Raw genomic sequence first — 24260 nt, forward strand, 5'->3', positions numbered from 1 at the left:
GTTGTAGAAACTAAAGCACAAACGAGCCACTGCTATCCACTTTTAAGATCGCTCACCAAAACCAAATCAGAACAGGAAAAAAAAAGGGGGGTGGGTGGGAATGACACATTTTCTGTAGGGCTGTCTATATGCAAAACTGAATTTTCACTGCCTCTAGAAATATATTTGCCTTTTGTAACAAGACTCAAATTGATAAGCAGACTGGAAGTGATCAGCATAATCAGAAATTCTCATCGTACTATTTTCTAATATTTGACAGATTTTCAAAGATTTTTTTTTTTATGGTTCAAGAGATTCGAAACAAATAACATGAATTTCCAAATGTTTAAAGAACTTCTTTTCTCCTTTTTCTTTTACCTGATTCCAAATCTTATTATTTCTTTCTATATTTTTCTTGTTATTTCCATTTGTTTCTCCAAAGAAATGTTGCCTTTTTTGGGGGGGAAGAAAAAATATAAAAATAAAAAATAAAAAAAAATCCTCAAAATATATATAAAAAAAAAATCCCCAAAATTTCCTTGTCAACATCATCTTTTCTACAGCAGAAATGAATCCTCACTTTATTACTTACAGAAAAACAGAGAACACCAAAGGAGGAGGACTGCAAAGTTAATTCATGAATGTTTGTAAAGCATTTCTGTAAAGATTTTCTGAAACTATGCACTGCAAAAATACTACTATTGCATTTTTCTGCTGTTTTACCCAAGTCCTGCCACTTTGATATTCGATTCTGCTTCTTAAAATCCCAGACTTAACTCAGTTTTTACACTTCTACTCTGCTCCATCTAGTGGATTATTGATTTTTGCAATGAATGCTGCAACGATAGTGTTCTAATACACCATGCTGGGCTAGCTATTAGGGCAAGGGACCATGTTCAAATGATTATTTTTTTGGCCATAGAAGGAACAAATTAAGTCACATTCCTGGGTACCTGGACACGACTATAGGATTCTGGCAGCATGTTCACACAACTTAAATGGAAAAATGGTGTCATTTAATTATATCACTGAAATGAGACTAAGTCAGGGACAAGCCTTGATTATAAGGGACAGGTGGCAAAATTTCTCCTGGTGCTTACACAATTTACTAGGTCAGTCCTGGGGAAAAAGCTTATTCCATGCCTGCACTGCTTTGCTAAAACACTGATAACCTCCAGGCTTCATAGCCTAGATTTTAGAATTTTCTTCTTGCAGTTGGTGATAGGCAAAATTAAGTTACACGTTTGATAAGTTGTTTTGACTATACAAATACCCTTTTTCATCCAATGTCTCTTCAGTACACAGATGTTTTGGGGTTGTTGCTTTTGTTCTTTTTTTCTGTGCAGCACTGTTCACAATGCTCTCTTTAAGACTACTCTTCACAACTTCTGCTACCTTTTCACAGGAAATAGTTAAGGTAATGAGAGTTTGATTGATGAGAGGAAAAATTAGGTAATTAGTCCACCCTCATGTGTAGCTTATTTCAAATCAATGTATCTTTAAAGGTAAGAATATTTGTTTTCTTTTCAAGAGCAAATATAAAAATACTGAGCCAAGAAAAATCCCCTGTATCAATGAATCAATAACTCTTGTTCATACATGGAATCATAGGAGCCAATGACTCAAAGACAGTGTTATTTGTTTGCCTATTAGGCTAAGGGTAGGATGCATATTCTGTGAAGCAATTTACAACATAAGAAGCAAATATTAATTTACTCCCTGAGCCACATAAAGTTACTATGTTATGCTTGGTTTCAACTATGAATCTAGGTTGAAAAGTATTAAAAACAGGACCTATCACCATAAAAGCCAAAATTCAGTTCAAATATTAAGCCCAGAATTCCAGAGTTCTCAAATAATTGTGGGATTTTTTTAATACTTATCTGTTTGTAGGGGTGGGTTTTTTTGTTTGTTTGCTTTTTACCATGATAAGCAGTTCCAGTAGTTATGTGTAACGGGACGAAGTTAGACTAACTCCAGACTGATTTGCTTTTCAGGATTTTATTGCTATAGTATGCAGTTATATATGCACTTTATATCAAAGAATCTTGAAGTGTTCCATAAATATTAATTCAATAAGCCCCACAACATGCTGGTGAGATAGCTCCATATTATTTTAGATATTATAATTTTGCTGGAGGCACACAAAGTAAAAGTGACTTGTTCTGGAACAGAAATTGGTCTTGATTCCAATCCTCTGATTTAAGCACTAGAATTACTCTCTCCATGAAAACCTGGCTGCCCTAGGATCAACTGCAGCTTTGTCATTGACTTCAATGGATCTATGATTTCATGAAAAAAAAGATAATAATATAATAAAGACAATAATGTATAATTACATAAGAATATAATTCCTTAATAATTTGCAACTGAACACTACTTCTTAGGTTCAACAACCTGTATTAGTTGCTGTATCTTCAGTAGGTTTCCTCCTGGAAACAGATGACTGACTTCATCAGAGAAGAAGTAAACATTTTAAAGATTTTAAGAATGAATACAACCGAACTGATATAATAGCTCTGGAAATATGACAGTACAGTCCTCTACTATGTAGTGGTATAGTTCATGAGAGTCGCAGTTCTGACATTGCAAATATGACTGCAGACTTAATTTTCAGAAGTGACTTCCATTTTTACATTCACAATTTTGCAATCACCGTAGTTGTGAGAACAGTGATATGCATTAAGGTAATTGATTGTGCTTTGAAATCAAGTAATCAAATGAGCACCAATTAAGCCTGCAAATGCTTGACGCCACAAAACTACAAGTAAATTTATTTTTCAATGCAAAGCTCTCAAAAAATACACTATCAAAGCCGTGTCTTTTTTTCCAAATCAGCCCCACACCAAGTATTTACTGAATATAGAAAGATTCAGACTGGCAGAGTTGGACTTGATGATCCCTATGGGTCCCTTCCAACTCAGCATTTTCTATGATTCTATGATTCTGATGGCTCTAACTGCAGTCTTTTTCTATTTCAGTATCTCACTTGATACTTAACAAACAAATCATAGATTCACAGAATGGAATCACAGAATCATTAAGGTTAGAAAAGACCCCCAAGATCATCTGGTCCAACCCTCCTATACCACCAGCATCACCCACTAAACCATGTACCTAAGCACCACGTCCAACCTTTCCTTAAAACACTCCCAGGGATGGTGACTCCTCCTGTGTACTGCAACGCCTAGCTTTGTCCACTTGGCCCAAAGAAGGGAGCCAGGACCTGAGCTGAGATCCAGGCTCCCTGCAGAAAGCATGGGAGAAGTTAGACGTCTCAGGGCACAATACAAACTAGCCAATATACACACATTGCTGCCACCAAGATCTGGATTACGTGGTCAATTCATATGGAACTGTCCCTCCAGACCTTCTGTAAATGCCCTGCTCCATTTAGGATCTCTAGCCTCATTCCTGCAGGGGGTAGGTCACTATGCCTTTTCTTCACCTACCTGGGATCACTTCACTTGTAAAATCTAACAGTATCAGGTCCTTGAGGTTTACAGAACTTACACAGATGTAACACTCTCCTCTGTCAAAAGGAATGAAAAGGTATCCCAGCTCCCAGGAAACAGCTCTAACTGTTGTGTATGGGCCATTGGACAAAACAGAGAAACCATCCTGGATGCAGCAGCCATCTCTCTCCATGCCCACAGCCTGGTGGCCTGCCTTAAGCCTGAGGTTGTGGAGGCACACAATGGGTTCACAAGTAGATCACAGAAGAAATCAACTGTGGACACAGTTTTATGTCCATCTGTTGAGGTGTGAAGGGCGTGCTTTGAGATGGACTGAGCTCCCAAGAGACTCTGATTCTAAACCTCAAGTAGAGTTAAGCAGAAGATAACTAGTAAGCTGTTCAGATCTGTCAAAACAAATAAATTTGTGTGTGTGCATAGACATATGCCATTATAGTTGGTACAGAAATCCTAAAAGACACAAACTCCAACACCTGTGTACCTCATGAAGTTCCTTGGTTGGAAGATGGTCAGGATTTCCCAGGAATACCACTTTGGATTAAAGCAGGTAATTCCACTGACCTCCCCCGTTCGCGAAACTGAAGTATCTTGGTAGAATCTAGCATAATTTTCCATGAGATTATTGACATATATGCAAAATTCCCTGCTGATGATTAATTTAATCTCAGGTTACCATTTATCATTCCAGATTAATATTAAAACAAAACAACCAAAAAATCCTAGACATTTTTATGTTCCAAGAAAATTAAAAAAGGGTTCAAGATTGTTGGACTACTCATCCCGAGTATGCAAAAACTTACTACTGCAGATAGTATTTGGTGCTTTACTAATTCCAATGAAACTATGAGGAAAATCCTATCCCATAATGAGTGTTGGCAGTAATGCATCCTGAAATTGTAAACTCCTGAGGCATAAACCTGTCTATAAAACTTTTGGGCATCTAAGGTGCTATAAAAATAATAATGCATTCAGCTTTATGCAATTTTCAGCTAAAAATCAGTCAATCCCTCTTCTTTGCCCTCCCTCCTCCACACAGCTACTACGAAAATTTTGTTCTCTTAGGGTAATATATATACATTTAATGCAAAATTTCAACAGGAACCATTTTTATGGTCTCCTAATAAACCCTTGAAAACAGGGATTTATAATGGAAACAGTGACGGACCCTTAACTACAGTGTATGCAACTATAATAAAAAGAATTAATGTAGTCAATTTGTACTACTGTTCTCCGAACAAAAAAAAACCCTATTTCAACTGCAATCCTTTCAACAGCTGATTGGCAAGCCTGTCCATTTCTAGTCTGCAGTGTTGTCAGTTGTCTTCAACATGATAATGAGCCTGTCACCATATTCAAATAGCCCTGTGACAGCATGTTTTGTGAGCATGACGTCCACTGCAAAGGGTCTGTCAAAAAGCACCTTTCAGAAAATGAAAAGAGAATGCTTTTCTGATGATAAATCTAATTTCTTCATAGCTAAAAGAGTGAGATTTTTCATCTGATTTTGTCAGTGTTGTGTTGCATTTGTGTCTTCACATAATGCATAAAAATTTTCTTCTGATGCATAAAATTTTAAAGTTATCTGTAAAGACAAAGTGAGAAATAATAATCTTTTCTGAGTTCACTGGAGGCTTTGCATAAAACTGCAGTACTGTTGGTTTTCCATTAAATTAAAACTGGAGGGGGGAGGGAATGGCATGGGAGGTTAGCTTGTTACCAGAAGCAAATAAGGCTCACAGTAAAGATCTCAAAGTCTACACACTTCATTCATTAGGGTCTTCACTCTTTTCCAAACAGCCTATTAAAAAAATCTCCCTTGCTCTGTGTGGTCCTAGTTAAGTCTGACCAGGTTGCATGAAATTCTCTGGCTTTCAGAACATGGGGGCAGAACATACATGTGTGCAGAGCTCTCAAGTATTGTTATGACTCATGACTGGTATGCAAACTGTAGCGCTATATATTCCATCTTCAGCTGCCACCAGTGTCAGCTTTGGAAATTTTCACCGAGTTTTCTCTGAGACTCAGTCTACTTTGCTACATAAGACTTCCAGGACTAGGTATCCTCAGTGTAAGAAGGTAATGGCAACAAACGCATTAAAAAGGAAGATAAAGTACTTCAGTAAAATAGATTTCTTTGCATTCGTGCAAGCTCCTTCAATTAATATATACAGGAAATATACAGGTGCATTAAAACTTTATTTTTCCTGCTGACAAAAGCTGACCTTAATTTGACTTCACCTTTTAGTTGTTTTTTTTTGTTGTTGTTGTTTTGTTTTTTTTTTATAAGTAACTTGAGGAATCCATGTTTAAGGGAAAGCGTTATAAAGAGAAATATAAAAATCAAAACCAACACACAATAAAGCTTTCTCTCTTGCTCTCATTGGGTGAGAAAGGGGCGGCAATGGCTGGACTTTGAAGTCTGGGGCTGAATGACACACGAACCTTGGAGAAGTTCCACTTCTAGAAGTCCTATTAACACCATGCCATTTTATTAAGCAACTCTTGTTCACTTCATCTTAAGTTGACTATTATAAAAAGGGGATACTACTGCCTATATTATGGTAGAGCTCTAAAACTTAAAATAACTATTCTCCCCCACCTCCCCCCCCAAAAAAAGTTTATAAGTTCCTGAAGCATTTGCTAAAGAACAAATATGTTGTATAAGCTTAATATTTTTCAAAGTCAGTAAACAAGTTTCCTGAAAATCTGTAAAACCCAGTGAACCTGTACTGTTCAGGTACCAGAGATATGGATTTCCCCTGCTATCTAGTAACTACTATTCAAACTGAACACTGTATGTTTACTATTAGTATTACCTAATGTTTTGCAGGCAAGTAAGAATATGAGGTTGATGGTCATGAAGGCAACAGAAGGGCTGTACCTGCAAGAATCTAATGGGATTTGTTCAAGGTTAAGGACAGACATACTACAGGTGTGCAAGTGTGACTTACCTTCAGCACCTTCAATGTTTGCCTTTGAGAGGACCTGGACTGCTTTTGTCTTATAACCTCCATTTTTTCCTTCTGTTTACAAATATGAACAAATATAATAGCCATATTTATTCTACCTATAATTCATGATTAAAATTATGCGTGAGTAAGGAACTTGATTAACTCAGGTCTAACAAGCTGAAACAATAAAATTTTACTGAGTCAATTTTTGGTTGTTGTTAGTAAGACATTTTATATAAAAAAGCTGTATTTTAAATCTAGGTTATACAACATGGTATTCCACCCTTGATAACATAATCTAATATACCTGTATCTAAATAAACCACAAAGGTAAGATTTTTAAACATTTACTTGAAGGCAACTAATTATTATGCAGCTTTAGACAGCACAAATGGACAATCAACATTAAACATGACTGATTTTTAAATTCTTCATTGCTCAGCTGGAGGGAAGTATTACAAGGCCAAAAAACAGAGCTGTGGACAGCTGGCTTTGTGCACTACCGGTTCTCTGCCTCAATTTTCAACCCATTCATTTCCTTGGGAAAAAAAAAAAAAAAAAAAAAGAACAGAGGGGAAAAAAAAAAAAAGGAAAAAAAAAATCTAAACTGGGCCACACAAACATACAAAGCAAGCCTGGGTCTCTAGGACTTTCATTGTCTCAGGGCGTCGTCACCACCCTGAACCCTCATTAAAGCTGAAGAGATGCTGGAACGGCATTAAAATGAATGCAAACCATTTGCCGCAATCTTCTGCTCACACCATCTCCAAATGAAGGCAGGCATTGCATAATCCAGGCAGCTAGAGCTCCTGACAGGTGGATGATTTATGCTCATAGTCGGAAGAATCGGAGAGCCTGCAGAGGACACAGCATGAGCAAGGTGGTGGCGAGACAGATGCTCTCAGTGGGCTTGCAGAGGCTGGCAGGCTCCAGCTAGCTCAGGTGCAACCTGAACACTTTAGTACTGAACTCATATTGCCTAGATTCCAGCACAGCAAGATACCATTTACAATATTATGTACAGTAGATATACTATCAAACCTATCTGTGTGCTATATATTTTTCTCTGTGTATACACGCACACACTATACATGTGTATATATGTTTTCCTATTTGCAGTTCAACTTACAGTGTTTATGCTCGCTTTGCACGTGCATTTTCTCCACTGAAAAAGGAAAGGGCAGATTAGGACAAATTCTGCATTGTTACTGCTACGCAGCATAAGTGAAACCACCAGAGTTGAATAGATGTAAGTGGGGGAAGAATTTGGCTCTAGCTTTTAGAGAAGAGAGAGAGATGTGGGATAATGAAAATTCTCAGTGTTCTAAGAGTGTTTGAAAGCTAGGACAGAAAATGACCAGAGGAAAGATGAAAACACCTACAGGTCCAAATGCACCGGAGTATTCTAGTCACTTATGTTGAGTGTCTGCAAACACAGGAAATGTCACAATTTCATTGTCCTGCAGTAAACACACAATATTAGCAAAATATCATTAAAATGACACTTGTGTCATCTACATTTTAAATTTACTTTTGAAGTGGAATGACTTCTGCTTTGATATTTAGGTATGTCTAAAAATCCCATCCTAAACTGCAACTTTATTCCCAATCACATAATTCACCTTCCTATTCAAAAGGGAAGTATGCGTAATAGATGTGGGGATTTGAACTTTCACTCCTGTTCTGTAAGAGACCGAACTCTTAAAAAAAAAAAATACATCAAAACCACACACACACTAACAAAACATTATACCTGTTCATATCACACAAACAGGTAGAAGCAAATTTATTCCTCTAATAGAAAGGTAAGCAAGGATTAAATTATCCTAATTTGAACATATCAGCAAAATAAAATGCTTTTCCTGCCTGATATCCTGTTCTGCTACATTTTCCAATCTAACTTGTTACTTAACAGAGTCTGTCGTTTTCCAGGGCAACCAAAGAGTTAAAGCATTCAAATATGCACACTGCAGGTTATCTGGGTTGAATCTGGGACTTTGCTGACTCTCAACTCCTTTCCACTTTAACAGATGGGGTCAAAGGTGGAACTGCAGATGAGAATTAAAGACACATACATCCCTTTAATCAGATAACACATTCAAAGACTTGCAAATTCCCAAGAAGCCACTTTACAGGCACGTGTCATGGGCCAGTCCATCAAGGGGGAGGGAACTGTGGAAAGGAGTTGAAATAAGAGGACTTATTTCAGCTAACCAGCATTAAAAAGGCAGGAAATTAGAGAAAACAAATGGGAACAAAATAGGATGGATTGCTAGCATTCAGAATGCCTTCTGATTGCACAAATCTCCCTAGAGAGAAACTCCAACATTTGAAGCCTTCACACTCTGCATCCAAATGCTTTTTCTAACTTCATTAAGCAGCCATGTTTAAGAATACTTCATAACAAGTATTTTAATTAGAGATGAGCTGAAGTATCTTGCCAGCGTAGATATCTTCAGCAATACCAAGATGCCCAGGAGGAAATACAGTCATTCAGCCTGGCTAGTACTCACAAAACAGTGCAGGTCGGGAACAAGAACCTCAAGAAATTAATGATTCTCTCTCCCACCTGGCCAGAAAAAGATTGCCTAGAGGATATGTGCTTGCAGCGACTACTTTCTCATCAGCATTCGTCTGATACAATTGTGGTATGAAGAAGAAAAAGAATAGAAAATCATGAAAATGAGAGAAGATAAAAAGAGAAGAAAGAGGAATCTCAAGTCATAGCTAGTCTGTGGATTTGTTCTCTGATTACTGGATTCCTTTGCACCTTGCACATCACCAAGCAATGGGGCATGTAGCATGCTCTGTAAGACAGAAAGCATCGGCAAAGAGTACACCTGTACACATAAGGCTCAAAGGTGTTCCACCTTTTTTTTTTTTGTCTGAAAGCCAGCCAGAGATTTGTATTTTGGGGTGATGCTCTTAAGACCTGTTTTAAAGAAGGAGCCTTTTCAGTCCTTCATCATAAGTTCATCACACATACAGCTTCCACTCTCGGCCTGAGCACCTGAGGTATAAATTAGAGAGTACATACATGATTTCAGATTTTTTTGTTGTTGCGTCTTTGAGCAAGAATTCCCTAAAGAAATGCATTTAAACTGGTGCTTTAAAACAGTTTTCTACTTTTTAAGGTAAACATTGATTCTTCTATTTCAATATTTAGCAATCTCATTTGTCTTGAAATTGGAAGCATGTTTTCATTAAAAGTTTGAGAGGGAAACCAGCAAATGACTTGTGAACCACAAAATCTACTTAGAGCAACACCTCTCCTAACATTTAATAATCCATGGGCAGGTACCTCATTCTGGATCCAAAGTGTACTCATGCCACCCCCTAAATCATCCTACCTTAACTGATTCCACACAGTACATCCAGAATTGCAGTAGTTCTGGTGACTACAGGTACCTTCCTTTTCTCACTTTTCAGTGGATAACACTTGGGATTGGTCACACAATGAAATGTAAACTGCTATTTTCTTAAGCTATTGTTGAATTTCAGAAAATATGAAAATGAGGTAGAGATCGGGAAACAGAGACTTTGGACACCATTGTAAGCCCAAGCTAGTAGGCTGTCACTAAAAACACCCTGTGGCTACACAACTATTTAACAAATGATTTAAGACAGATCTGTTGATTGATTCAGACCAGGAAGAAAGGCACAGCCCATCTGGAAAGCCTTCTTTCAGTCATCCACTGTACTGAAAAGGAATATTAGAAAAAGACAAAGGGCAAAGATGATGTGATAAATAATTTTGATAGGGCTGACTGGAGATGCCAAGAACAGCACTGCTGTGTGGACTACCTACCTCTTGGCTAGAAAAAAGAAAGACAGAGAAAAGTTAAACTCATAAGTCTTCTATTATTTGCTGATTTCCAGGATCTGCATGTGTATAGCATGCTCAAAGACAACATTTTTTTCTTGCTAGTCAAATGATTTTGCTGGAAAACATTTCTAGGAAACCAACGAATCTGCCTCGGAGGGCACAGACAGGAGGCTACACTGATTACAGAACTGTATCATGGACTTCCTTTTGGAAAGTATTCTAATTTTTCTAAATTAACTATTTTAAAAATTAACTGTTTTAACATGGACTGCAATAGGATCCTAGAGCAGCAAGTTGTTCAAATTTTGTTGTTTGAAACTGCTGCACTACAACTGTATATCAAATTGGCATCTAGAATCATTAATCTAATAAAGGACTATTGCAGATTAAAATAAAACTACGTTTTTCATTTATTAAAGATTAATACCTATATTAAGTCACTATTATGTGAGTGAAACAGAGTCCTCACATAGTTTCACTTTTCTGTGAACTACCCAAAGAAAAAAAAGAAAAAAGGCTGGTTAGATGAGATCTATTACTAGAATAACTAGTAAGCATGGCAAAATTTGACATGACAATTCACTGCTGAAGATGACATTTATTTCAGATTTCAGATTGCTGACTTTCAAGCACAAAAGCCATATTACAGACTGTAAACGAAATAATATTCCTGCCTCAAATTGTGATTTAGTGAGTTGAAGTGACAAAGACTGCTGAAGTTGAAGTGACTGCTGAAAATACCTCCGGCTTGAAGAAGGACAATGATTGACCATATAGAAAATTGTGGCTTAGTTACATTAACATCCTAATAAACCAAGTTGATTGGAACATTTTTTGTAGGACAGGAGAGATTAAGAAGTGTGAAATATTCGAGGGATAGCACCATGTGAGGTCAGAGGTAACAATTGCAGATGGTAATTTTAGCACTTCTTCAACTCATTCATTGCTTTGGCTGAGTGAAGAGGCCAAGAGAGTTCCTGAACCTCCAACCTTTTTGATGCCAATCCATCCCAAGCAGCAAAAGTCTGCCTGTACACCTGCCACGTGGGTTCCGCGTAGCAGCACCTATGTCATTTCAGCACTTCACCCCTAATAATCCCACCATACATCCTGAAGTTTCTACTAAGACTTTACACAGTGAAAAGTCTTACTGAGGAGATGTGAGTGCAAACAAGAATACAAAAAAAAAAAAAAAAAAAAAAAAGGGGTTGGTTCCAAAGCGGCATTTCAGAGATACGCATTTGCATCGCTGCTGAATGTACCTTCTACATGGGATGCTTAGTCTATTCCCCTCAAAGAGAGGATGCGCAAGAATCTGCAGGGCAAAAGAAAAAAGAGAAGAGTGAAGAATGCAAATAATATTAATGACACACTTTACAAAATGACCCCTATTTAATACAGAGCAGGACCCATATAGAAGAATTCAAGCACTCTGCAATAAATGGCAGTGCCATATTGATGTATGTGTTTATGGGTGGTGGAGACCAAGAATGAAAGGCAGCTATTTGTCTGAGAGCTCATGGGAAAAGATGCTGTATCATGCACAGTCCTACATCCTTCAGACTTGTCTCTACTTCCCCTTATCACTTATAATGCTGTCATTGTATTTTCAGTGCATAAGCAAATGTTCACATCCTTTTTTTTAAAAAATAAAAACGAATAATTTCTAGGAAATTAGAAAAATACAGCTTCCTTATTTTTGGTTCCAAAGAAGACATGACAAATTAGGATGTCCAGTTAACAACCTCTGATTCCACTGATTATTTTTTTTCATCCTAAAATTATTACTTTTAATGCTATTCCAATATAAGTATACTTCTGAATCTACAGAACCTCCTCCTCCTAACTCTGAATAAGTAACAGGTATGATATGTGCACTAACAAAAACACCACAGACTTCAATCCCATTCTAAAACTTTTACGCTCCCTACCTTTAATAACAAAATAGTACCATAACCATAGGCCAAATGCCTTCTTGGCCAACACGTACCTGACCCAAACAGCTACAGTCACTAGAACTCTCACCAGTGATGGCTGTGGGAGCAGAATCAAGCCTAACATCTCATCCCAAGCAAGCTGCAGATAGCTGGGCCAGCAACAACTCTGATCTCAGACATGCAGAAGCCAGCCTCAAAAACATACCCACCTTCACACATCTACAGAATGCCGAGGAACGTGGACAGTTCTCAAACACAGACACGTAAACCCCCCTACTGCTATTATATATTCACTTATATTGCCTCTTCTATGGAAATGGAGTATTTGTTCAAAGGAACAACTGTAAACCAAAACTGTATCCAGTAAGAGAGAAATTTGACTGTAAAGCCTGTGTCCAGTGAACTGCTGGGACTCCTCTGTTTCATTCTGGAGAAATTAGGGGGACCAAAAATGCTCAGAGTCAGACCACAAGGCAGACTGGCACAACACTGCAACACAAGCGCTGTGAGAAGTTCTCAGGGGGCTGACAGCTGCTCCTACCTGTAGGTACTTCGGCGTGATTTCTACCCCCCAGAAAGAACATCCCCACCTCCAATATTTGCTTTGCCTTGAGTAATTTTTTCATGGATGAATAGAAATGCTAGTTGCTTGAGCTCACGATAAACACTAACCTGCAGTTGAATCATTTGTCCATCCTCATCAGTTACAGAGAGTGGCTAGTCATGAGCCATGTTTTAGGGCAGACAAATTGGGCTGTCAGTTCTAATGTCTGAGCTGGGCTATCAGGCCACATTTTGGTTAGGGGGAAAGAGGCCTACTTATGAACACCAACAACACTTAGAGATTAGTTTCTATTGTTTCCAAGGAGATTTAACAGGTTCTAGTATATATTAAACCAAGCACAGGTTGCATGAAAGCAAGAAAAGGAAAGAAAGGGGGAAGAGGCAAAGAAAAGAGGGAGTGAAAAAAGGGGAAATGTGGGGAAGTAAGAAAAAGAGGGGTAGAGGGGAATGGAAAGGGGAAGAAAGAGCAAAAGGAAGGGGGAAAAGAAGTAAAAGAAGCGTAAAAAAACGCTTCCAAAAATACCTGTAGTAGAAACCAAACTCCCTCGTAGCACACTGAAACACAGAAAAGCCTTGATACTCAAAAGAGACTTTAACAGAAGGCACACCGTTATCTCTTGATGTGATAACACGGGAGCTTTGTTTAATATCCTGTATTAATGAAGGAGCTCCTTAAGTGTAATATTACAATAGAGAGCATAAGAAATATCACTGAGGTCAATGCAGTTCTATTAACTGTCATCCTGTACAGAAATATTTTCTTTGAATACCATTAATGCTTTCTCCTTCCCTTTGTTCTAATTTCTGAAGGCAGCAGGAACTTAAACTTCCTCCACAATAATTTTTGCTTTCTTCTTCACAGACTAATGGTATTAGACTTTGAGAGAAATTTACCTTGGCAATGTCTTATGTACAGGTCTTTTCAAAAGAGACGTTGTTAGCAGGAATCCTATTAAGCAGGCTTTTTTTTGCTAGCCTCAAAACATAGGTCATAACACATTTCTAGTTATAAAGAGGATTGCTTAGTTTTATTTATTATTTTCAGAGAGAATCCATTAATCTGTTCCTCTGCGTATCATGCATCTCTTCACATAAGGGTAAACTCAAACTGTCTATTCTCCCTGCTGTATCAGATTCATTTTCATAGATTGTCAAAACCAGAAAAGATCAATATGATAATTTAATCTGATCTGCTGCCTAACACAAGCAAAAGACATTCACACAGCAATCTTTGCATAATAATAATTTACGCTTGAAAATACATATGCCTCTCTAAAAATATATTATTGTACTTGACTTAATGAAACCTCTTAAAGTTCAAAGCAAAAATACATTATAGAGCACCCCTATTTTACTGGCTGCAAAATTTAACATATACTAAAAAAACGTTTAACTAATACATAATATTCTTCTGGTTCATTACGGTACTGTGTCCATCTAAAAGGCTCAAGCATTTTAAAAACTGTCAGTAATTGCTTTTTTTTCAGGTCAATGCTGAAGTGAAAACTCAAAATACAGAATTTCTTTACAGAAAAGGCAGATTCTGACTATTGCCTTAACATTACCCTAGGGATGCTGAAGTGTACTTTGAAAGACTGTATAAAACTGTTCAAAAAAACTCAAGCAAACTACTGTATGAGAAACATTGAAGGAATGTGAGCATAATATCCAAACCATACTACAACGTTGGAAAGAGGATTCTTCTGGGAAGGGCTACACGAAGTCACCATTGCCAGATGACAAGCTTAGAGATTTTCTATTCGTTTTTGGAGGCTGCCTGACTGCTAACATACTACCAACAGCAAAGATGCATCAACAAGAAAAGGTATATTGCCGATTTCCCACAACATAGATTGCTAAACCTGTGATATGAGCAGCCATCTAATGTAGCTCCACCAGCTTCCATTTATACTAAGTGAGGATGTGGCCTCCCATTTTTAATAGCTGGACTAGTTAAGCTTGAATTTTGTCACCATGGTTATTCTAGCTGGGTGCTGATGGCAATTTCTAAAGGCCATCTATCCTTAAAGAAAAATAGGAATGTATTGGAGATATAGTAGGTGTTTTGGTGTCAACAGTTGTGTAAGAAGTATGAACTAGCACTGTCTAGTAAGGACTAAGACAGGACACAATTTTTCAGGTAATCTTAAAAAATGTTATTGCTACTCAATACCTCTCTTAACCGTAATTCTGAACCTTTCTATGGCATAGTGATGGATAAAACTGAGGCTGTGGCTTTGCCTACATGGAGAAAACTAAAACATAAGGAATAATCTCTTGAGAAAACAGTTGTATGAACACTGTATCTGAAACAAAGAGTAATTTTATTTTGGAATAATTACTCCAGTGGAATTATTTTGTATGGATTGTTATTCTAAGTTCCATGATAAATTTGTAATAGCATCTTCCATCACAGGTACTTAATAGTAAGCCAGTCCAATATTAAAAGGCATAAAGAACTAATGGGTGACTGGAAGTAGAATTCAACCAGACCTACTAGCAAAAAAAAAAAGAAAAAAAGGTCAGACATCTACCCATGATTTCCCACATGAACTTGCACAGTTTTACATCCAATTTCGTGTCTTAGAAAGGAAAACAAAATCACAACCCCGCTTTCTGAATCCAACTAGCTCTATAAAAAGGTAAAATTGCTGTAACACCCAATCCTGCACACGAACTTAGATTTAATTCTACCACCTGAACCAAAGTAATCACTGGCTTCTGAAGTGTTTGAAAGGCCAAACTTAAAAGACTGATTATAAAACAGCAGAAATGAAAACCAGAGAATGTTTTAAAGCACTCATAAAAAAAAAAAAAAAAAAAAAAAGGAAATTGTGGGTTTTTCACCTTATAGCAATTACTATATTATTTAGAGAATCCACGAATCCACTAGGGATACATTTCAAGTGTTCTTCCCTCGACTACAGAAGAACCTTTATGTCGTTTCATCTGTTCTTGTGAATCTGAGACAATCCATCAAAACATAAGCAGTCAAAGAAACAATTATTTCCGAAGCACCAACTGTGATCCTTGAAAATCTGATTTTTCATAATACTGGAATAAAATTAAAAATAGAAAAGTGCAAAATATCCTAGTTGAGTAAAGTGTACTCCACTGTACATTAATATAACAATAACCATTACCTAGGAATGTAAATGAAACCACGACACACTTATATTTGTCATGCTTAAAAACTCATTATCATCTACTGAATGCTTCAGTATGAAGCATAACACATACTCAAAAACCTCCATCCACTTAGACTTATGTTTTCAAGTAACAGCCCGTGGGCTATAACAAAACGAAATGTTCCTCTGAATCAGCCTGTAGAAATGTTCTTGTACCACTCCACAGGAGATGCAGACAGAAACCATAGTTTCAATGCCACCCCAGTTATTACATTGCTTTATCCCTCCTTCTCTAGCTTCTGGCCTCAATTGTTAAGACTTGTTGATGCTTCTAAATTATTAAGAACCTAAATAATTAAGAACCTTGATCTACATGTTATTGGCTATGACCCATCAACATCCTTGACAATAAAAGTAGAAATTCCCTGCTCCACCCTTTATCATACATGAAGGAAAATTCAGTTCCCTCCCAACATGTGACCCTCAAGACATGGTCTCAAAATTCTGACGCTAGGTCTCTCACAGAAAGACTGGATGCTAGATGAAAACTGCTAGTATCTTCCCCCAGTAAATGATTTAACATGCAAGTGCCATAAGATAAAGCAACTATGGGTATATTTGTTATAAGTCTGGTCTTTAGACCAGTCGGCCTTCAGACCTTACCCTAAAAGTTGAAATAAAACTTAGGATCTTTTTCCAGGTACTGAAATGAATTTCATATAACAATTCACAAAATGACAATGTAATAAAGTCTTTCCAGACATGAAGGGAGGGAGGCAAAATGTCTGCTAATTGTTTCACTTATGACTTTATTAAAAGATGTTTGTTAAGGAAAATTTCTAGAAGAAAACTCCCCATCAACAGGATAACAACAGATTTCTGGAAAAGATGCATATTGGCAGATGTGCAGAAGTTCTTGTAAGGAATATGATGTTCTTCTCAAAGATGCTTAAACTTGATTTTATTTCAGGTCTGCAACTAAATTTTTTTTTAAATAGATTTAGGCTGTCAATTTCCAGGCATGCTGTGCCATCAGCATGTAGAGACTGCTGTGACAAACGTGGAGGCTGTAGCAGCAAATTTTATTATAAACTGGTAATTGAATTGAACAGGTTTACATTTGAATAGATTTACTGCCGCATGATCTCTGACATGCTGCATGGGACTGAAACCCTTGTCTATACATAAAGAAACATTTAAGATGCTCTGAGCTGAGATAATGCCTACTGAAAGTCCATGCTAATCAATACATTTACACCACTTTACACATGGAAAGAAAGAAGCATATTATCTTTCTTTACATTCTGTGCATAAAGGATGCTGTCAAAGTCAAAGCCAAAAACTCATCTCCAGTCATTCCCATACATTAAACAACAATAACAAACAACTGTCTCCACAAATACCTTCCGACTAAAGCAAATGAAGAAACCTCTATTCCAAACACAGCTATAAATTGTAGTATGAATCAGCATTGTTTCAGAAGTAAAAGTAGCCACTAAAATGGACTGGAAAACAAGTCGCCCTTACAGGCTCTTTCAAGTTGTCCTGTTAGGTTGCAGGTAAGCATTATATGAAAGAATGACAAGCTAGCTCTCTTCTAAATAAACAGATTCGGTGATTAAAAGTAAGTAGAAATTGCAGTGTGTTTTGACGGAAAGACTCACACAGTAAGAGTGGAAGAACTACAATTTGCTAAGGAGGTGAGCTAACAAAGGAACCTTCCCTGCAAAGGAATTATTTTGTCATTGCAGAACTTTCAAATAAAGGGATGTACTGTTAGGGTACACAATTTATGTAATTCTGACAAAGTAAACTACTGAGGCTGAGTTGCATCCACAGACAATGATCATTTGTGCAAAAAATCTGACTCACATGATTCTGAATTGTCTAAATTACTTCAGTTACCAAAATTATGTGCAGAAATGTAGTAATTCTGTGCACAACTTTGATAACTGAGATGATTACTCATTTGTAGAAGAGCCACTTAATTTCCTCACGCAGTCCCAGAAGCTGCACACAAACTAGATTTGCAAATACATGTGTTAAGGGACATGCAACTCTGTCTCCAAAATTTAAACGTGGTCTAAACCAATTCACCCGAATGGACTCTTGGTAGCACTGTTCCATCTCCAAACAGGTTGTTCAACGTATCTGTATGATAGCTTACTATTGATATGGGATACTTAACTTATCAAAAAAGATGTTAAGAAGCACAGTCCCTTTCAAAGATGCCATGCTCAGACATTCCTTTCATTCTACAGTTTATCTAAGCATTACAGCTTTAAAGAACTGCTTCGAGTGGTCAATGACATAAGGATTTTTGGCAATTAAGGAACCTGCCCAATACCACTGGAAGAGAGGGTCAAATCCTGCCGTTCTTACTAAGTCAAAATCCCCACTGAATCTGACAGGAGTTTTGCTCAAGTAAGACTAAGGACAGCAGGATTTGGCTCACAGGATCATAGCGTCTGCCAAAGCAGTTGTACAGAACAAGGTTTATTCTTAGTAAGTATAATCCAATAAGAATATGTCTGTAGGTCCGTGATAGGCCTAATTTGCCCATCATCTCTCCACTGGTCTACGTTGTTCTTGGATTTTACCCTGATAGCTGTATACCTAAATCTGTTTTAAATTACCATCAAGCAATTTGCAAAAATTAGCCATTTATTAAAGCTGACTTTTTAAGTACCATCAAAACAAGATTGTATGGGACTATTTTAAAGTGGTTGCTTAACACAAAGTACTCTCCACTGGAGATAATATTTAGAAAGCATTACATTGATTTTATTTTAAAAGGTTATCTTGCTCAGAAGTCCATGGCATATTCTGTTATTCTTTCTTGGTGGTTACAGTGCACTACAATAATAAACTATGCAATACATGCACATAGAAGTGTATGAAGTGCACATAGTAGTGCACATGCTTTAGCAGCAATAGAAGTGCATGTCAGGCAACCAAGAATCAAGGAATTATGTCTTTTTCTAAGGCAGATGAATCACGTTCCAGGTGAGAAAGCACTGTTCCTTGGAAACATTCTCTTATGTTTATCTATTTTTCAGTAACTTCAAATTGTAACTGATGAATCAAAACACCCAACATATACTTACAGTGACAGGCAGAGGTTCTCACATGCTTAGAAATAAGAGGGGTAGATTCCCCTTCTGTATGCCAGTATTTGCCTAGTTACAGCAACTTCAGTAGTCATACTGAAGATTTATGTTTAATTCAGAAGTAACCCTTTCTCCTGTCCTAATGGCATGAAGAATAAGCAAAAACAAGAAAAAGAGGGCACAATGTGCAGTTCTGGTAGAACTGGGAGAGACTAACAGTAGATAAAGAATGGAGGAAAGGAATTTTTGAAAATTCATGATGTAAAAGTGTGAAAGAAAATGACAGGATATTTTCTGATGACTATTCTATTAGTTGTCTACTGAAAGAGAGTGAATATGGGGGCACATTTTGCCGTACTCCAACTAAGACAAAATGTTCCAGAGAAGATGTACTACACATAGATAAACCTTGATTCCTTAGCTGTCATTTACATCTGTCAGGAAGAGCAAGTATACACGAAAATTGCCTTTACAACAACCGATCAGAACACTCACCTATCTCTCTTCTTTCCTGATTGCCCTACAATTGTTGCATGCATTTGCAGAGTTACGTATTGACTTGATCAGTCTTACCTTCTTTCAGCATGCCAACTTTTAGACACTTCATGAAGCGGCAGGCTTGGCAGGACTTGCGTCTGCGCTTTGTGATTTCACATTCATTTGTTGCTGGGCAGCTGTATTCTATGTTACCTGTAATAGAAAACACAGGAAAAAAGAGGTATTCAGAATCACTAAATAACCGATAAACTGGATATACAAGTACTCGTGCAATTACCATTGTGCTTAATTTTGGAATATATGAAGAATAAACAATTCTTTAAAAAGGAAGCACCTTTGAAGTAAAAATAAAAAGCCAAATTAAATGACAAGATTTTTGATATATGTATTTTTAATTTAGACAGCTATATGTAAAACAAACAACCAAACAACCAAAAATACCACCATAATTGATGAGAGTCTGCATCTGGGTCCGTACACGAACACATGGTCTCAAGCAAAATCCTTCGCATTTGTTATTCCTGCTGGTAGGATGTGAAGAGCTGCACACACCTGGGCTCCTAACCTGAGCACTCTGTTTCCTGTTGTTCACCACTTTCATTAGCCTTTCTTTGGACACAATAAGAGAAAGTGACTTTTGTGCTTTATTGCACAATCTGCTGGAAGAGGTTCTACAGAACTTCTCCCTTCAGAAGAGCAGACACAGTGTATCAGACAGTGCTCAGCTACACTGATATCACTGCACCTAGCGCATCCTACAACTGCTTGGTCAGACATCGTTGCCAGGGCATCTCCCCTCTCTCTGCTCTTCATACAGAGTTCTTGTACTGACAGGCATCAGAAACAGAATCATCCTTTGGACGTTGTCAGAACAACGAAAACTGGGGGAGATGCTTGCCTCTGTCTCTTCCAACCCTCCTTAAGGCCTAGAACAAGCCACATCCTTAAACGTGAGCCCTCCGTGGCAAAGCACCGTTTCAATTTTTTATTACTGTTTCAAACATATTATTTATTCTCAAAAATAGAAGAAAAGCCTGAAAATGAATGCAAAAAACATGTATGAGTCATTTTCTTCACATTTTTTCAAAACACATCTTTGGGAATCCAAGTCCACATGAGAGAATGTTTGTTCTCTTTTGTCCTGGTACCACTGCACTTTTCATAGAAAGCTAGAAAGCTTAGCTCAGCTTATTCATCTGCCTAGCCATGCATCCTATTGCCCATGACTACATTCAGTATGACAGACTTTGCAGCAGTCAGAAGTTTTATCAGGAAACTGACTTTCAAATGCAGTATCTTCGCCATCAGCCTGTCACATCTTGCTTTAAAGGTATTTCTTTACTTTCTAACCCTTTCCCCCTGTGATTAAGTGCATTAGTATCTTAATGAAAATGCATTCTGTTTATTGCCCTCTTGGGAAGCAGGAGGTCATCACACCAAATGCATAAATTGTCATCAGAGACAGTCCAAGCATAATTGCAATTTTGCTGCTCCATGTTTGCTGCACTCGGGGTCCGTCAAAGTCCCCTGAAACATGTGCAGGTTCTAATAATTAGCATAGAGCCTGCCTGGGACCACAGCATTGATGAAATATTTCAGAGTTAATCACACTTTGTAAACACTGATTTATATTGACTACCTTTCTCCAGACTGATGTCTCCTCATTAAATATCACATTAGTGGATTGCAGGATTGCACAAAGACTCAAATGCTCAGCAACTGCTAATTCAACAGGAAGTAATACTTAAACCACTTACATCTATTGAAAATGGGTTAAGTATTTATGATAAAGGACGTCTGCACAGTACAGTGTAAGTTCTGCTAATAAAACCAACATACTTTGCACAATCATTTCAGGCATTTGCAGGTATTATTCCTCCTAAACTCTGCTACAGTTTGAAGTAACAATGCTGGCAAATAAAATGGGTCTTGGCATGGCTAAATACAAACAGCTCTCACTGACAAAACTTAAACTTCAGTTTAGCCGCCTTCTCCTTCCTTAGCTCCTGAGAAGGAAGTCATTTAAGAAACTAAGGATATGCTGGGTAGGAAATTTGGCTGGACTTTTCCTGCAGACCTTCCTCCTGAAATGCATTAGCAAAGTTCGAACATAATACTTCTAGAAAGATGTGCAGGAAGGGATGTAAAGGGCAAGCTTAAAAAAATACATTATCTTCTCACACTCGAGTGAGGTATTTTCAGTAAAGCAGAACCACTATGCAGGAAGACCTTCAAAGGCTATCACAGATTTTGCCTAATTAACTTCATCGTGTTGTAGTAACGTATGTATTACTACCCTCAATTTAAAAAAAAAAAAAAAAAAAGAAAAGAAAAAAGAAACAGGAAATCTGAAGTGTTTTGCACTAGATCAAAGACGATCTTTGCACAAAGTCAAAAATTACGTTGATCATAACTAAGATTAAGATTATGACACAGCACATCAAGTAGCAAAGCTTTGTACTGAAGCAAGAAGAGCACTTGCACTATTGACAAAGCCTTTGTGCAAAGGCACAGGTGACGAAGATACAGATGCCACCAAAAAGCAGTTTTGAAAACAAAACAAAAAAAAAAAAATGAAAGCAGGGTTGCTTATTTCCCTAAGCAAACTCTTCCAATCCATATCCTGAAATTTCAGCTTTGTTCAAAACCCTGTGAACCATGGCAATGGTCTATAGTACGGTGCACATTATGGGCAGACAACATAATGGATTTTCTCCAAATGCCTGTCACCTAAGGAACTTTAAAATGAGCTATTATTCTCATCACTTCAATTCCAGAAACGTAGCTTAGACATCAAATCTCTTCTTATCAATTCAGGCTGCTTTACTTTAACGAATTATATTATACAGCAGATGTTAGGTCCTAATTTTTGATGCTAGAAAACAGCATTTTGGAAAAAAAAACTTGGAAGAAGTTGGAAAAAGCTCCTCCAATGAATGCAGTGGAATTACAGTAACTGGATATTGCTTCAACAAAGATCAGTGGCCACACTTGATTCTCCTGAAGTGTTTCATTATTTTAAAATATGGCTAGAGTGCAATAACAGTTCAAGGAAACGAAAAGTTTGTCATCACTTCAGATATGAATGCAATATCTTATCAAATATTTGCATGGATAGACTTCTCCCTACTTTTAGTCAGTAAGCTTTCCTTAAAAAAAAGAAAAAAAGAAAGAAAATTTGTAATTGATAGGTACATGAGTATATACAATACTAGAAATATGTTCTACCTAATGTTCTAAATATTAATTATTTTTGATTAAAAAAATTACTGTGTTGCAAGTCTTCAGAGCTCTCACAGTTTATTTATTTCCATATATCAAAAATAAACAAGTTAAGTGTTTAGTAATCTGTACTATCTCACAATTACATTACCCACAGATAATAATATCAGATCTGCACTGTATTTCAATGAGAATGATTGAGAAGGAAATTCTGCCATTTACTTGCTTTTGCATGGTGCTAGAGGCTGAAACTGAGCAGCTAGCAAGAATCTAACTTGAGTTTGCCCAGTCCTGTCAACAGCTGGAGAGGTAGCCGTATAATATGATGAACAGGATCAACATGGCAGCTCTGAATCCTTAAACTGGGCTGACAAGAGCAATTTATAATATCTCCTGGCTGGTTTTCAGAAAGGACTGGGCGCTGATTACTTATTTCAGAGTCTTTTGTACAATTAGTTTGCAGGCAATATAATTTTCTCACTTACTCCTTAATAGAATCTTGCAGCTTGCTGGCTGATAGAATAACAGTGGATATGTAAAACTCCTGCCTGAAGTGCCAGAGGATAATTTGTATATTCCTTTCAGTAACGTAATGGACTTCCACAGTTTGGCAGTTAAGGGGCTGAGTAATGTAAATTAGCATGACGTTTGAAAATAAAAATATATGTCAAATCTTCACTCCCCAAACACATTGCACTTTGCTATAATAATACAATGGGATTTATGCCTGAGACCCTTTTCTCCCGCTATGCCTTGAGGAATATTTATTTTAAAACATTTGTTTTATTCTCTGAATTTATTAAATGTTACTCTCTCGGCCACAAGATGTGAAAATTTTTCTAACACTTCAGGCCTATCAAATGGAACCAACTTACTAAAAATAATGCCATTTGATCTTAAAACAGCAAGTGAACTGCTAAAACTTTCACTGCATAACCTGTTCTCTGCTTTCAGATGCTTCAAACTGTAAGATCTTTACACACAGCTCAAGAACAAGTGGGCCAACATACCATTTTTTTTCATTTCACAGATCATGTTCCAAAGTTACTTGAATGAGATGTGGGGTCATAGTAAAACTGTAATTATATAGGGACATACTTAATGGTTTTACAAGTCAGGCAATTGACTGGACTCAGGTAAGATTCTCTGGACCATTTTGGCCACTGCTTGCACAAAAGTGACAGTGACGTGGGTCAAGTAGTTTTGGACCCTCGCAGTAACACGGGTTCAACCAAGAGGGGGCCACTGAGAACACAGTGCCTTATGCCTTGGCATCTCATCTCAGACAAAGCTCTTGTCATCAACAATCACAGATACCTGAAATGAGGAGCTGGCTGTAGATACTGGCTGCCATCTGTGGGACAGGCTGAAACAAGGGTCCCTTTTCCAGAAATATTGACAAGAATAGAAGCTGCAGACAGCAAATCTTAGTAGAAGCTTTATTTGCCTTTTCACACTGTGACATTTGACATTATAACACCAAAGATGCAAACGGATTGCTACGAGCTATTGGAATATGCCCAGGAAATCTCTGGAGAAGTGAAAGAGATGAGGAAGTCTGAGATGAAG

General features: G+C 37.3%; 1 protein-coding gene across 5 annotated transcripts in view; it reads right to left on the reverse strand.

Annotated features, from left to right (window-relative positions):
• The window catches only part of ESRRG (estrogen related receptor gamma), a 384813-nt gene that overhangs the window by 95246 nt on the left and 265307 nt on the right, over positions 1-24260 (reverse strand). For all 5 annotated transcript variants that reach the window (XM_084285110.1, XM_084285108.1, XM_084285109.1 and 2 more), the window contains one exon: positions 19545-19661. In XM_084285110.1, coding sequence (XP_084141236.1) covers positions 19545-19661 — 117 coding nt within the window. The remainder of the gene's footprint in view (positions 1-19544; positions 19662-24260) is intronic.

This window comes from Netta rufina, assembly GCF_964035555.1.
Source record: "Netta rufina genome assembly, chromosome: 3".
In the NCBI taxonomy this organism is placed as follows: domain Eukaryota; kingdom Metazoa; phylum Chordata; class Aves; order Anseriformes; family Anatidae; genus Netta; species Netta rufina.